This window comes from Oryzias melastigma, linkage group LG12 (assembly GCF_002922805.2).
Source record: "Oryzias melastigma strain HK-1 linkage group LG12, ASM292280v2, whole genome shotgun sequence".
NCBI lineage: Eukaryota > Metazoa > Chordata > Actinopteri > Beloniformes > Adrianichthyidae > Oryzias > Oryzias melastigma.
In genome coordinates this window covers 11349984-11367329 of record NC_050523.1, presented here as the reverse complement: position 1 = coordinate 11367329, position 17346 = coordinate 11349984, and the positions used below count along the sequence as shown (strand labels likewise).

The 17346-nt window shown below is 34.4% G+C and overlaps 1 protein-coding gene across 1 annotated transcript in view; it reads right to left on the bottom strand.

Moving 5' to 3' along the window:
• The window catches only part of LOC112163022 (astrotactin-2), a 313961-nt gene that overhangs the window by 187035 nt on the left and 109580 nt on the right, over positions 1-17346 (bottom strand). Inside the window, exon 4 of the mRNA XM_024299108.2 lies at positions 10439-10591. Coding sequence (XP_024154876.1) covers positions 10439-10591 — 153 coding nt within the window. The remainder of the gene's footprint in view (positions 1-10438; positions 10592-17346) is intronic.

The following is a 17346-nucleotide window of genomic DNA, read 5'->3' as shown; positions in this document are numbered from 1 at the left end:
AAAAAAAAATTAAGATACGATGCATACTACTGTACTTTACTTTTGTTTCGCCAAACGGCGGATATGACGTCCCCGATTTCACAAAGTTAAAAATCAAATCAATACAAACATTTCACAGCACCTAGTTGTGAGTCCACTGTGTTCTGATGATAAAAATGTGCATGGCTTGTTGAAAAATTACATTTATTTATTTATTTATTTATTTTCGCAAAAATTGTTCAACCGCAGTGCATTGAGGTCTGCATTGACAAATGTAGTAAGCATCGATGCAGGCTAGTTTTTCGCAGAGGCTTCTGGGAAATTTCTAGTGCATTCGATTTTGGAATAGTAGATTTGTACAGCACTAGATATATAGTGCACTATCTAGTGAGTAGGAATGGAATTTGGAGATAGCCATTGTTAAATGCATGTTTTGTACTTTGAAAATTACCCCGCTAATTTTCACCATTGACACTGGTGTTATTCACAGTGTTAACATGCTTTATCATATAGATACATCTATATATATATATATATATATATATATATATATATATATATATATATATATATATATATATAAAATTGATAACGTCAACAAACAAGAAACGGAACTCCTGCGTAATATTATTTTATTTTTTAGGTCACCTAATATAACAGAGACGCACTGCAGATAGATTAGCGGATTTAGTGGTTTAATGTGATACAAGAAGTTTAGTTAACATGTTAAAGTGTTCTTTGTGATATGGATATCTTAATTGTCCATATGTTGCTTTAATATACTAGACTTCTCCCATGTTTTATGAAGCAAAACAAGCATCAGTGTGTTACAGTGGAGGAGGACAGGAACACTGTACGCATGTTCAAGGATGTTTTCACTGAGATCAGATCAGAGCTGCTCATTTTTCCAAAATAAGTCAGTGGGTGTTTTCTCTTTCAAGCATCATCTTCACTCTGTGTTTTGGACTTTATACAGAGATCTGAACATTTTTACTGCTTAAACTCGTTGTTTTCTTTCTCTTTGTTTTGACAGAAAGTGCTGAGTTGCATCATTAAAAAATATTTTATGTCGGCTGTTGACAGCATTCTCTGTACATACATCAACTGTTTAATTTCATGCTTCAGAAGAGCAATATACACTCTCACATACACACACATATACAAAAAAATCAAAGGTTAAACTTGGACAAACCAGCTCAAGTCATCAAAGCCGCAGGACCGAGACTTCTCAACCAAGAAAGTTCACTCGCTCTTGCTCTGGAACTGAACGAAATGTCGTTATATTTTATTCTAAAGTTCTATAATTATGACGAGCAAGTCCTGGTGACTTCGGGCAAATGCAAGAATATATTACTGAAGAATGTTAGGCTTTATATTACAGATGAAAGCATTTTTCTTCTTCCTGAGATTAGCATACAGCTAGGAAACTAATCTCATGTTGACACACACCGAACTGGCAATCCTATTCTCAAATATTTATATTACTCCATTCAGAGTTATAGACATTTGGCGTTTTTTTTTTTTTTTTTTTTTCATTGCATAATGTTGGAGTACTTGAGAAATCTTTTAGATCATTTGCTTTAGCGCGGCTCTGTTGACTTCCTCCTCTTCCGCATTTTTACTTTGGATAGTCAGGTAAAGGTTTTTTTTTTTCTATTTATTACCTAATGTTATGAATATGTGTTTGTATGTTTTGGATCACAGTTTTGTTGTACGATCCAGTTTAAAGCAAGCATTAACAGATGAATTGAGTGTTTGCAGAAAATTCTGCTAAACAGATGAGTTTTTTGCTAATACAATAGGCCCAATTTATTTTCAATTTTTTGGTAACGTAACAAACACTTGAGACATGGCAATTCCCTGTTTAAAATTAGTAAATATGCTTTACAGTCCAGCTACAAGTAGCAAAGGGACTGTACTTGATCTCATTGTGAGGCAGGGATGTGTAACCATACATATCTGTTAGACATGAATTTTGGAGGTTTGATAGATTTCGACATTGACTGTCGGGGTAAGAGTTGGCTGACTAGAACAGGTCAGATGTCAGTGAGAATTTATATTCAGGAAAAGCATCTGCTGGTGCTTGAGGTGAAGGTGCATATGAGCAGGAACATCAACTGATGGATGAGCTTCGCAGTGGCAGAGTGACTTTTTGTGCCCTGATATCGAGCACACTCATGATTTACTTAGACATGCCTCATTTTCATGCAGACGTGCCCGCTAGTGTGAAGACAACTGACTGCTGCTTGGTAACAAGGCAGCAGGATGAACACAGAAAATAGTCACGGTGTCAGTGGGAAATAAGAAAACCATCATCCTGTATTACAGAGTGGGCCTTTTGAAGAAGAATAAAAACTGCATTACATGAACCGAGGTTTGGAAATTTAAAAGACCACCAAAACATCACAAGACTATTGTAGAATGTTTGGTTTGTTGAGCAGCAGATACATTTGAACCAAAATTCTAAATAAATAGACCTTATTTTTCATTATCCCTTTCTCCTATTAGTGGTTGCTTAAGCACACTTCCCTTGTGTCTTATATACAGCGATTGGGTAATAAAATAATTCCAAAATTCACTTAGCCTACCTCAAAAATTGACTGAAAATGATATATATAGATATGTCAAAATTAGGAGGTTTTGAAACCCCTTAATGAAATTAGCAGTACCATTTTTTAAGCAATATACATAGTATCAACTACAATACAGTGAGTGATTTGAAGTTCCTGCTTGTCAAAAACATGCAAAAGTAAAAAAAAAAACACCTTATTTACCCACTGTCTCAAATTTGATCCACATATTTTTAACATTTTGTAACTGTATCTTAAATCATTATTTAATCATTATCAAGTAGTTGTTTAAAAAAAGGGAAAACAAACAGATTAGTTATTTTCACTATAAAATGTAAAAACAAGCGGAACTTTTCCCGCCAAAACTATTTTTGAGATTTCATGTAAGCAGCCATTTGAATTGATCAGGAAAAGCCCTTCTACTGCCCCTAGTGGAATGATAATGAACTACAGGCTAGAAAACTTACCAAGTTGAATAATATTATGGCAAGTTTTGATCATACTAATGAGATAGGGGTCTCAGAAATGTGTTTATCAAATGTGATACAAATAGTTATGTAGGGTTAACACAGAACCCTGAAAAGTAAAGTATGTATTCCCTTCCCTGTTCGCATGTTCACATCAAGTGAAAATTGGTGCAGAGTAATTATTACAGAGAACAAGGTTGTGGATGTTCCTGTTTCTACTGTGATAATTTGATCTTTGTAACCAAAAGACCTGCAATTTTTTCTAAGGAAAAAAAAAATAAATTGTTGGTGTAAAAATATTGGACAAAGTAACAATATGTAGTGCTTGTATGTTGTTTTCATTGTTTTAATTGTAGGATGTGTGGATAGACAACATCAATAAAGGAAATGAACACCACCGAAGATGTACAATCCAGACCTAGAAGGAAATTTAGAACAGGTTTTAAGCAAATAAATAGAAATGATTTAATTGCAAAATTTGCCTTTCCCCTGATTTGTACCAGTCCACTGATGAAGTCAACACAGTTTGGGCACACACACACTGGTTTTGTTATAGCAGCTGCATGAGCAGACCGTTTGTCCTCAAAGGCCATCGCCATCAAAAGCCCTGCTAAATGTTTTCAGTAAACACGGACATGCGAAGCTGCCGGTTCACCGACAATCCTCTTTGCAAACACTTGTTGACATATTTTACTGTTTTTATAGAAAGCTTTGGAAATGTTGCACTTCACTCACAGCCAGCTTTCATCAGAACACACACATCATGTACTATTAGTGACACAGTATTTGTTTTGCAGAATCTTTTAAAGACCTACACTGATAAATATATTGAGTTTTTTTTTTTTTTTAACATGTTCTTGTATTATTGTATAGTATTATTCTTTACCAATTCTCGTGAATTACACCTGATTCCTTTCTAACAAACTTCTCTACAGAAACTTTGTCCTACAAAAGATGTCATGTTTGATTTTGGCTAAAAATTGCATAATTGAAAGACCACTAAAAAGACTTGTAAAATATATCAAAAGATAATGGGAGTGGGTGTTTAAAAGCATTCTGCAAGAATAAACTTTATTCAGTGGTTTTATGTTGTGCTTTACTAAGTAAATGTAATCATATTTTGGCATTGCATGTACACTAACATAAACTAAGTGCCAATAAAGCCTCCATTATTGACACAAAAAATTAAAGAACCTATTAAAAAAATAAAAAAAATTAATGGTAAACTATCAAAAAAAAAATAAGGACCTTCAGGATTACTAAAATGAGGAGAGAATGGATTTAGATCCAAAAAAGCATTATTTTGGAATTAATCTATATTTTTTTTCAATAAAATATTCCAGCAGTTGAATTTAATGGGAATGTAAAGATGTTATTTATTGCAACAGACAGTAAAAATACATTTTTCCACCACTATAATGAGACTCACAGAGAAAAACACAACTTGTTCAGATGGGTAGTCAGATAACAAAGCGCAGACTTGTTTTTTTTTTTTTTTTTTTTTTTTCCTTGTTGGTCTGTCTGGCTCTTTCCCATACAAAACAGAATTACTGTTTCAGCCTGGCAGTACATCAGCTGTATGGTCTGTTGTTGTGTGGAGATGCCCCAGGGCTGCAGACCAACAGCTGTAATCACTGTGTTTGGTCTGCAGCAAAGATTGAAGACTGCTGAAAGCCGAGCTGAGCACAAAATGAAGAATGGAGCACAACCTTTCTCTTTCCTCCTTCCGTCTTTCCAGCCTCCCTTCCCCCGATCACACACGCAAAACACACACAAACCGCACGGACTATTACTTTCATGTGCTACTTCAAAGCATCAATTAAAAAAGGAGACAACCTAAATAATAACCACAAGGTTATCCTTGTCGTAATGAGCCAAAGTACTCGTTCTGACACATCAAAACAGTACCACCGCTTCTAGCCAGCCCGTGGAAAAGCATTAACAGCACAGCGGGGATTTGAATTCGCAGAAGTGCAAGCAAATAAGGCAGTGTGTTTTTGAAGACAAGCTTAATGTACTTTGACTTCAAAACGTAGCTGTGATGCTTCCAAAGCAAAACAATGTGCTTTACATATAACTGAATTAGTTTCACAAACAGACATATACAAGGCTTCAAGAGAAAGTCACAAACGACGCATATATACACAACACTGAATGTGCGTCTTAAGCATTAAAACGGGTCTTAAAGGTCCAGGTGTGACATTAGCGAACAGCCTTGGAGAAACGGCGCCACACAATGAAAGCTCACGTCTTTTCATATGCTGGATCATTAAGACCAGGGCGCACGCCGCATAACAAGATGGAAGGAGAACAACAGAGTTTGTGAATACATTGCGGTAAAAAGCTGCAATTTACTGGCCATGAGTTGTGAAACCAACTCGTCCTTTAATAGTTGTGCAACAAGCTATCTCAGGATGAAAGGAGACAAGTAACTGGGTAGTTCAGTAAGTTCACTGTCTATTTATTATTAGAATTTATTTATTTATTTTTTTTACAGTCTGTGCAGCATTAAGTTGCAAATACAGTTTATTATGAAACAATAAAGGCAGGAAAGAAGGGAGACAATTATCAATTAAAAAAAAAACAAGTTATGTTACTCTTGAATACCGACTTTGATCATCTTTTGATCTATGTTTAAGTGTTCCCAGATCAGTGGCCTTGTGGTAGAGTGTCTGCCCTGAGACTGGAGGTTGTGAGTGTAAATCCAGGCTGAGTCCTACCAAAGAGACACAAAATGGGACCCGATGCCTCCCTTCTTGAAGAGTTAAACCACCAAATGGTTCCCAAGTGTGGCTGTGTCTGTATCCCAGAATGATGGTTCAAATGCCAAGAACAAATTTCACACACCGAGGTACGTGACAGCTAATGGAACTTTAACTTTCCCACTGGTCTTTTAACAATGATTGTATTGTTTTTAGATAAGATCCAAAAATTTGAGTCATTTTCTAGGACAAAGTTTCTGTAGAGCAGCAGTTCATTAGAAATTCACATCTAAATTGTGGGCGGTACTGTTGGCGCGGAATAATCCCGCCCCTACTTCCCACCCCCCATTTGTTTATACGGTTTCCCACTAGTTTACAGCCCTTCAAAACCCCCAACCTAACATCACCGGTGCAACAAATATGGGGAACAATATTGAAACTATCGAGTGTTAAGCTGAATGCCAGGTTGTATTAATTGGTAAAATACTCAGAAATGCTATTTTTTAGCCTAATTTCATTCAAAAAACGTCCTTAATCATCAGAAAAAGGCCACAAGAACATGCTAAAAAACAAAAATACAGTTTTATGACACTATGTCTTTAAAATACTTTTTTTTTAAATAGTAAACAATAATAGAAGATAAAAGTCATTACTTTGAGTGCTAAATAAATACCCGAAATTCTACTTTTATAGCAATACTAATAGTACATTTGGTGGCACTTTATCCAAATCTGAAAAAGAAGCTGAGTGCAGAGTGACGGTAATAACTGCATTTCCAAAGCATTTTTGTAGAGTCAACAATTTATGAGGCCAGGTATAATATGATGCAACAAAAACTAGGGCAATATATGCTGAGAAAGAAGCAAAAAAAAATGTCCCCACAAAGCACATTTTCAATGCCTGGACACACAAGACGGAGAGAATATGAATGGCTGCACGATTTTGCTGAACGGGCAAAAACTCTGTACCACTGTAGTTTGCAGGTGGCCAGATGTTCGGATATAATCTCTGGAATCCAACTGGTTGTTAGCTGTATGCAGTTTTACAACAGGGCAATTGTGTATCAATTTTTCCTATTTTATTTTCACCCGTTCGCTCTTGTTCTCACCACCATAAAGACTCTGGGAAAATATATAATCAACACAGCCCTCGGGCTCAAAGATTGGCCATTAATGGTATACTTTGTCTTCCGTCTGACAGGCTTCAAGGAAAAAAAAGGGGCATTTTCTGAAAATCACCGTGTGTGCGGCAATATGTTGACGTAACAGGCATTATATTCTTACAGTAGCCTACCTCCTGTTTTTTCCTCCCACACAGATGCTGAGGGAAAAAAAAGCTTTTCTCTTTTCTCCTCTGCAGACAGCCACTTCTGTCAATATTGGTGTGTTAACTCCTTGATCTTTGTCTCATGTACCATCAGCATAGTAAGAAGAGAAAAATGGTGTGCCAATGATGGAGCTACACTGAAAAAAAATTATACTGATTTTTTTTTTCCCCAGAGTAGACCAAAGTAGCACACGACTGTGATTCTCCAACATAAAAACATTTTTTTAAAAAGTATTTTTAAAAAATGGCTCATACTGTGATTTGTATTAGTGAAAAAAAATTGAATTTGCTTCAGTGAAGTCAAATTATTGGCATGGATCAAGCTAAAAAAACTGTTAGAAGATAGCTAATCTGCTAAATTCAATCAGCAGTGAAGCTGTGACTGAAGAGTAACAATAAAATGGTAAATAGCGTATAAATATAAAGCACTTTACTGCCTCCCTTGAAGGACCAAAGCACTTTATAGTCACAATCTCATTCACCCATGCACATACACACGTACTGATGGTGGCTCCACTACCTAACGCTGGCACCAACCTATAACCACCACGAGCAATGTAGGGAAATAATATGTTACTATCTAACAGTTTAAGTGTTTGATTTTGTATAACTATATTCATTTACCTTTGGAGAAAAAGCAGACGAAATGCCATTTTTTTTTTGTCTGTGAATCAGCTGAGTACGTAAGCAGTAACAGTATGTCAAAGGGAAAAAAGGTTGAAAGCGTAAAACGCTAAGTTCCGGTCCAGGACTTCTGGCCAATGATTTTGGGAGCAACTTATGTCCGGCAGGGGGAAGGACTTCTGGCTATTAAACTTCAAGAGCCAATTTTTTACTCTTAGGCCACATTCTCTTGTCATGGACAGGCAAGGCAGGAATTAACCTGCGATCTTCTGTTTGGAGGTTGTCTGCTTTACTATTGCACCACAAAAACTCTTAGTTGTGCTAAAAAAAATCTGTTACAAAAAATACAAAAAGATAAAACTCAAGCAACAATTAGAGTGTATCTCAGTTACTTGCACAATCAGGAAGTAAAAATTGGTAAAAATATGCTTGCTCCGCTTCCCTTTTCAAACAAAAACAAAACAAAAAATTATTAACTCCCTTTCTGCAGCAATGACCTAGGGGGTGCGGCCAATTAACTTCCTCTTTACGCCTCACTCTATCTGAAAGAGTTCCCTCCTTATGTTCTTCCCATTATCACTTTCGTTGCAGTCACAAACACTCAGCACACCTTTTACCTTTTAATTATAGCGACTCAAAGGGAATTTTTTTTCCTCCTGACCTCAAAGAGAACATCTCCCGGCTATGTCTTTCACACTTAAAAATCTACATGGATTAAATAGCACAGACTCTTTTGCAAGGAGAGCTGGCACATGATGTTCGAAAATAGAAGGACATTTGCTGTTAATCCTCACAGTAACGGAGGCTTAAGGCAAACTTGAGCTGAAATGTTCATGAACAAACGAGACGTTTCAGGCATTGTCTGGAAGACAGATTTAATATACTCATGTGATTAGAGCTGTGACAAGTATCCGAACACTCCGATATTCGCGATCTGTTTCAGAAAATGTAAGAATGATTCTTTGTAACGTCTGAAATTGCTGACTTGTGACAATCTAATTGTAGCTCTAACATGCAGAACAATGCTGGATTTTAAGAACATAAACTAAACGAACTGTTCGTGCTACTGTCAGTAAGCAAACAAAACTTTAAAGTAAAGTGTCGGTGATCCTTCTTATTTTTTTCCATTTTTCAAAGTAAAGCTATTGAGTGTTTTTGACATCTATGCAGATTTTCAAAAAGAGATTCAGTTCAGTTCAGCAATATAAATTATAAAAAAAAAGTTTCACATAAATAAAAATATAGGCAATCCATATTTTAAAATATATATAAAAAAACGAAATTAAAAAAAATATATATAAAACTAACATACATTTTTCAACTGAGCATCGACGCAGCGGTTCAGAGCTCTCCCTTTTGGTCAATCAGTTTCATTGTATAATGTACAGTGACAAAGTTATTCATGCATTTTTGTAAGGGATAATGCCTGACAAAGTGTGCATTATCAGAAATGAATGCATGCAATAGAAGCCTGAAATTCTGATAATTCACACGTCAAAAAAACATACAAAATTAATAAATATTTTATCGATTTTTTTGTACTTTATTCTAGTTATTTTTTCAGTTTAGATCGCTTTTTCACAAAAGAAAGTGATACGTGGTGTGGCGCATCATCACGCTAACCTGACAACACACCACTGAGCCGACGCCAACCTCAACTTCTGCAGCAAAGAAAAGTGATTTATATGTTGATCGTCTTGATAGATTTAATAAAGCCTTAGTTTCAAGAGAAAGTTCACCTCTTACTGCTTGTTTTTGTCTAGATGATGAAGCAAAAGCTTTGTTTAAAGAAGCATTTGGGCTTCTTTTTTAAATGCGCATTATCAATATGGATTATCACTTTTTAATCCACATCCAGCAGCCAATCGGAATCAAAAACTCAACTGGACCATGGTATAAGATTAATACAAATTTAAGAATAATACAAAAATCGTGTGATCAATTTCCTCTAAAGATGAAAATAGTCAGTTGTCTATGGAGTTGTCCATGGAAAACGCTGATGTCAGTTTAGTTTGAAGGATTGTAATGATTTCTAGTTATTACAGAGTCACTTTTATTGAGGTGTTACTATGTCTTCGTGTACCTTCTTCTTGTCAACTATCTACTGTGAATAGCATTGAGGATAGTGCTTGTGTGGTTTTTCTGATTTATAGGAATTCATTGGGTTGTTTGGCAACTTTTGTTTTGCAAAAAAAGTTTTTATTTATTAGTAATAACAGGCAAACGACTATTTATTGGTAATGTTGGTTGAATATCTTTCAGCATCCTTCCTGCTCCCACTTCCACTCTTTCTTCTTAGCTGTTCAAAAGGACCTTTCAATAGTGATGACATTTCACTTGAACCAATTACATGGTGCACACAAAATTTGAAACATATTGGAAAAGAATTTAACGGCAAAATATGTTTCCCTGGACTAAAGAAATATGATAAAGAACAACTGCAAGGCAAGACATGGTAGAAAAATTAAGTATTAAAGTTGAGTTTATAAGGTCAAATTGCCTTTAAGACGATGTGTGTCATCAATATGTAATTTAATAAAAAGTAAGTCAAAACTCTTAATTTATATCTAGATAGATATAATAATAATAATAATCTCTGATTAAATTTAAAAGTGGTCATCTGTAGACAATCATAAAAACATACACATATAAAAGCACGATAAAATCAATAGGAGTCGGGGAGTTAAAAAATTAAAGGATAAAAAAATCATATGTAAGACATAAATTCAAAATGTTTGGTGAACAAGCAATGCGTTGAATGTTCTCCTACCTTTTGTGTGGCTGGGGAACTTCCGGCGTCCTGTGGAGGAGTTGTGTAACGTTTGCTGGTAGTGACACATGTCTGTCGGTGTGTTGGGAACACGAAAACTGTCCTGGAAGCGCTGCATTAAATCCTCCACCGACTCTGTGTTTGGGTCAAGAACTGTAAAGAGAGGATGAGAGTTATGATAAAGGACGCTGAATGGCAAGATTACACTTTAAGGTCTTCAAACATTGAACACTTCAAACACAAGAAAGTAGTGCTGCTTTTATTTAACTCAGAGCATAAAGACGAAGAACAGCTTGGAGACTGAAAATCCTTCTAGAAACACTGAGGAATATTTTTTATTGTTTAGCTTTTTCTGCTCTAACGATGTCATCCACTTGATATTGCTTCCCTTGTATCGTCTGATCCTTCAATCACTTCCTTCCTGATGAATCAGGTAAATGATGGTCAACAAGAATTGAAGCAGGACAATGAGAAAAATATATATTCCCAATAAAAAAAAAAAATGTTTTTATAAATGTGATTTTTTTTTTTTTAATGCAAATAGATTTCCTTCATTGACCTTCCACTCCCTGATGGCTTCTCATTTGTATGCAGGTGTCTATTGAAATGACAGGTATGAATAGCAAACAAATAAAATCCGCTCCGGTTCCAAACTTCTAGAAAAGTAACCGTTTTTCAAAAGACCGGGCCATTTGTCAACTCATCCCTCAGTAAGCCCCCACCTATGGTCATCATCTTTTGATCTGTCAGTCTGGCTCGGAGGTGTACTCTAGCCATGAATAATGGTGATGTTTTGCTCCCAGTGGATTGTCATCATGAATGCCAATGAGTGTGCAGGAGAGGAAGAAGAGGGAGACGAGGAGGACACCGGTGAAAGCCGCTGCAATATTAACATTGATCTTGATAGTATCAATAAAAGCAATAACTAGGAAAAGGCAGTTTGCCTCAACAAATGCTTTGTGTTAACTGTTCTGAGTGGATGTTTCTGTATTGGGAGACGCACAGGCAGTGACAGGGAGAGGGAGATCTTCGTCTTCGGTTTCTGCACTATTTACTAATGTTTGTCTGCCACCTACAATGGAATGAGGCTTGAGGTGAAATGTCACATTGGGGCAAATCCTGCAAATCTTGCTCCAGGCTTTTTTGCTTTTCTTTAAAATGTATGTCTATATCTTTGATCCACCTGGGAAAATAAAGCGCAAATATTATTTCTTTCCTTCCTGATCATGTTTACAATGATTGGAACTTTCATGTGTTGAAGTGGAATCTACTCAAACGTCACTAACAAACCTGAGTTCCTGATTGGTCACAGAAACCCATAACAAATAAAATTTGATTATCTGTTTTTTTTTTTTTTTTCTTGAAAGCACTTTTTGTTTTTTATTTCCAGGTTTTGTTTGGCAGCATGTTCATATTTGGATCACTTTAACAGGATAATTTTTTATGGAAATCAAAATATTTTGAGATATTTAAGTGTAATTTGTCATACAAAATAATGTAAAAGCAAAGAAATTTGGGTGTTTTTTTTAACATTTGGTTTATTTCTAACTTGTATAATTTTGACAAATTATATTTTTATAGATAGTAAAATATTGAAAGTGATTTAAGGTTTAAATTGATTTAGTCTGATATAATATTCCCACATGTCTTTATTTATTGTTATATTAAAATGTTACTTTTTTAAAGTTTTAAAAATGTATTTTTAGTGTGTTTATTAAGTTAACACCTTAAGTGTTGTTTTCACAAGTGAGCTCTGTAACCTGAATCATTACCATAAAATTACATGCTTTAAAAATGTGTATAAAAAAAACAAAGAAAAATACATATTTTAATATTTAAATACCACGGTTGTGAATGAACTGCTTTAGAAACTTGTAGATTAAAATTCATGGAAACTATTAAATAACTAAAACAACTCTAACTGGCTGAAATGATTTGTTTGCTCTGATCTCAATGCATTCAAAGCAAAGTATGACTTAATCGAATGGGCATATACCAATGTTGAAGGCAAAGATAAGCAGCTGAACACTATCAATACACTCAATGACACACGTAACAGGTGTACGATAAAGATAAAGCTTTAAACATTTTTCTGATAAAAACAGAGCAAGTTTTCATTAGATCTGTATCTGTAAGCGTTTCCATGCTTCCTGACAGTAAATAGGTTTGCATATGCACCAATTTTCTGATCACGCCTTGAAGATGTAAACATGTCTTCCTCATTATCTTGTTAAAATGTGGTCATATTTGGGAGAAAACATCTTTGAAGTGCTAATTTTCTATTAAAATTGTGAGCATGTAAAGATGTTTGCAAAAAAGAAGCAGCATGAAATGGGGTGTAAGAGGATGTACTGTCTGACTTTTTGTTTTTGTTTGTTAATTTGTTAGTTTTTTTCCATAAGCTGGCTGTAGCTGTGGACTCAAAGAACCTTGACCCAAACTGAAGGGTGATCTGGACTTAAACAGCATGATTAAGAACCTGGGTTCCACTTGACACTTTGATTGAGCGTTCTCAGCCAAATGCAATGCAGAAAAACTACAAATAAGATGCAGCGCAGTGAGAGACTATTTTTATTCTTATTTATATAATTTTTAAAAGTCTTATATTATGACAAAATCTTCCACTAATGTTGAATATTTCAGGAATTCCACAATAAAAAATATTAACTTACGATTGAGTATTTGGGCAACCCTGAAAGGAAAATATATATATATTTTTTATATACAAGAATAAAGTTGTAAACGAAAAAAGTAGAAAATCTAATAGAAGTAAAAAACAAATTAGAAGAAAAAGTTGTAATTTTATGGGAATAAAGTTGTAAAATAATGAGAAACAACATATTTTTAGAAGAATAAACATTTAAAGTTATAAGAAATGTAAATGTTTATACAATAAAAGCCTCCATCCACATTATTTGCTAACTAAATCCAACAATGCAACCATTTATGGTGATGTCATAATCATTGGACATTGGCATATTGACATTGTAATTGGACGATGGCATAAACAACACACTCGCCAGAGGTCCTTGTTGGTTAAGATTCTTTTTATGAAGAGGCCCGGTGTTGTGGAAATTCTTTTCAATGTTCTTACAATAAAAAAAATAGTAACTGCTTCAATATGCTCTTCGTGTCTCACAGTACATGTGACATTGGTTCTTTTGTTGTTGTTGTTTATATTTTTTTTTAGCCTTTTGCCTCGGGAATCTATGACTTTGATCCAGGAAATTCTAAAGTAAAAAAATATGAAATAATAACTTTATTATTGTGAAATATTGACTTTTTGAAATCAAATTTCAACAAGTTTATTCTAGTACAAATTAGACTTTTTTCTCATTACTTAACAACTTTTTTGTAGTAAAATTCAGACTTTATTCTCATAATTTCATGACTTTATTCTTTTGAAATTACGACTTTTTTCTATTTTTTTACGACTTTATTCTTGTAAAATTACAACTTTTTTTCATTATTTAAAAAAATGTATTGTCTTAACGTTAAGACTTTTTCTCAAAAATCTACAGTTGTTTTCTAGTAGAATGTTGACTTTTTTCTCATCATTTTATGACTATTAAATTCTGACTTTTTTCTCATTACTTTACAACTTTATTTTCATAATTACATCACTTTTTTATTATTTCATGACTTTATTTTTGTAAAATTATGACCTTTTAAATTATTTTAAAACTTTATTCTCGTAAATATATCACTTGTCTTTATTTATTATTAAAATTAAGACTTTTTCTCAAAAATTTTAAACTTTATTCTGGTATAATGTGACTTTTTGTTGTGACTTTATGACTTTATTATTTTAAATTAGGACATTTTTCTCATTACTTTACAAAATTATTCTAATAAATATTACAGCTTTTTTTATTATTTCATGACTTTATTCCTGCAAAATAGTGGTATTATTTTTTTCTCATACTTTTGCAACTTTATCCACATAGTTTCTTTTGTTTTTTTCTCTTATGGTAATACTTTGTTGTATCAACTTTTTTATTGCATTTTTTTTAACAAATTCAACAAGTGTTTAAATCATTATTTATTTTCATTTATCCAGTACTTACATGTCCAAAATGGACCTTTAAATGGTTTGATTTTGATATTAACATGATCACTGTAAACCAGGTACATTGGCTACTATGATTGTGCTTACATGTGAGTTTAGCTAATTAGGTCAAATTTGTTTTTTAAGTATTTTTTTTGTCGGAAAACTAGAGAATAAACTTAGAAAAAGGGGTTTCTTGAGGCAGATTTTGGTAGATATATTTTTTTTCTTTTTTTCCAATTGATACTGCATGACAAAACCTTTTTTAAAGCTTTCCAAATCGAAGCTGCAAGGTCTGCTGATGTTTGCACGGGGTTGTGGAGGTGTGAAAACGTGGTTACTGCTGTGCATTTAAACCTGTATATTGATTTCTACAGTAAGCAGGTTCCCTTTAGCCATAAACTAATTGGAGAAAAGTTGCAATGGACTCATTAAGAATCCCCCATTTGTGTCAGAAAATAACAAAATTCTCTTGTGTAGTGCTCATATCAGTTTAGACATATCTTCTCCAAGTTCCCAGAACCAATCAGCAAATGTCAGCAAGCCAGAAGGAGAAAAGTATGTCTCCCAGCAGAGGAAGGATGTGGGAGATTTTGCAGTTTGCTCTTTGGCCGGGGCTGTCAGTCAGTTGGGCATCGAGGGAGAAACGGCGAGAAGGGCTAGCCGCAGTACCACCAATGCAGCAGAATGCGCTCAAGGTAGCTAAAGCTGATGGGGGGGTGTAAGTGTGGGGAGGGTGCGCCTCCATCAAGCCATCTGGACACAAGCTGGAGTCTGATCGGTCCTGGCTGCTTCTTGGAAACCCATGAATGATGATATAGTCTGCGAAACATAAGCACGTCACAGAAGTTGTTTTCACAGACAGCAGTGTGCATATAGCTACAGTATGCAAAGCTCAAGAGGGTCCCAGCCAGATTAGGTGAACAAAATGTTCAACATAAGTTGAGCATCCACAGAGGAAGGTGCATGCTGCTCTGCGAAGAGCTCTGCTGTGAATTTGAAAGCTGTTTACAGCATAGCTTTACCTTAAAGCATGTATTCTCTCAAAAGCAACATTGAGGTGTGAGTCATAATTTCATCATATAACAGATGACATTTTTGCTTTTTTTGGTGACATAATTGTCAAGTTATTCCTATTTTTTAAATTAGAATTTTGACCTCTCAAAATAATACAATGGTATTGATTTCAAACCAAATTACTGTTTAAATAATAGTTAAAGTTAGCATTCTCCACACTATAATTTGCACATAACCCATAAAGACCCATTTTTCCTTAAAAAATAAAATTATGTGGAAAATACAAAACAAATTGACCACAGAAAAAAAGCCTTATTTTTCCTCACAAAACAACAATGCACCTTATAATTTGGAGTCCCATATGGATAAATTCTAGTACAAACAAGTTTAGGTCTTATTGTGAATACACTAACGTGTAGCTCTGTCACTGGTTTTTTTTTTGTTTTGTTTTTCTTTTTGTTTTTTTTTTACAAGTTACTAACATGTTTGTTTTATTTTTTAACATGTTACTTACAACATTGGGCGTTAGCATAATAATGTTTGTCTTAGTGGTTTGAGTCTTGACATTTTTTGGAAGTTAGCCGACAGGTATTGTGAATATGCTAATCAAGCTAATACGTAGCGTACGGACCAGTTTTTTTTTTTTTTTTTTTGCACGTTACTGACAAGGTTGGGAGTTCGCATAGTCAAAGTAACATTTATTTTGGAGGTATAAGTTTACATTTTCACATGTTGCAATCAAGGTTGGGAGTTACTGTAGGCTACTGAATAAGCTAACGCGTCAAACATGGCTAACGTGTAGCATGTTACAAACAAGCTATTGTGGACATTGGCTATGTCCGAATTCCTTCCCTACTCACTATACAGTGCACTATAAAAGTGTGTTCACCATTTTGTGTTGTTTTACGAATCTACATTTCAGAATCGTGTTCACTAGAAACTCCCAGAAGTCTTTGCAAAAACCTAGTGTACATCGATGCTTACTACATTAGTAAATATAGTTCACAATGCATTACGGTTAAAACATTTTCACAAATAAAAGTGTTTAAATGTATTTTTTTTAATAGACCATCCACATTTTCATCATCAGAACTCAATGGAATCACAAATAGATGTTTTGAAATGTTCGTTTTGATTAATTGATTTTCACTTTGTGAAAACGGTGACGTCATATCCAGTGTTTAGAAAAACAAAAATAAAGTAGTGAGCATGGTGTCTGAATTGCTTTTAAAATCCAGGGCACTAGATAGTCCCACATTATATAGATTTTAGGTAGTTAGGGATTAAGGTGGGAATTCAGACACAGGCATACTTAAAGTCTAGCTGACTGACTTATCTCTGACTCTTTTGTCTCGCTTAATACACCGTTATAGTTTGGTACGCCTATGATGTCATACGTTTGAATGTAGTGCGTCAAAATATATTAGTTGCATTTTAACAAAAATAAAAATTGTACTTTTTAAAGAAAAACAATTAATGATCGGAAAACTGATGAATTATCAGAATTGAGGAGAATAGCATGCATCTTCCCTTTATCTGATTCACTATTGCTATAATCCTTTGTTCCTGTCACAGCTCTTGGGGGAAAAATGGGGTTGTTCTTGTTTTGTGAAAAGCTATTATATAAAGTTTTGTTTTTAAAGGTCCCTGACAAACGCAGCAGCTCTTTTTTCTACTTTCTTGGCATCTATTTTGTGAAATAAAGTTGGCAAATGCTGAAAAAGTCAACCTGCTTTAATAAATGTTATTCCTTTTAGATGTGAACCATTGTTATGTGACTGTGGCAACAAAATGATCAACTGGCAAGAAAATAAAGGTTATAAAGAACCACCATTACCTCTTG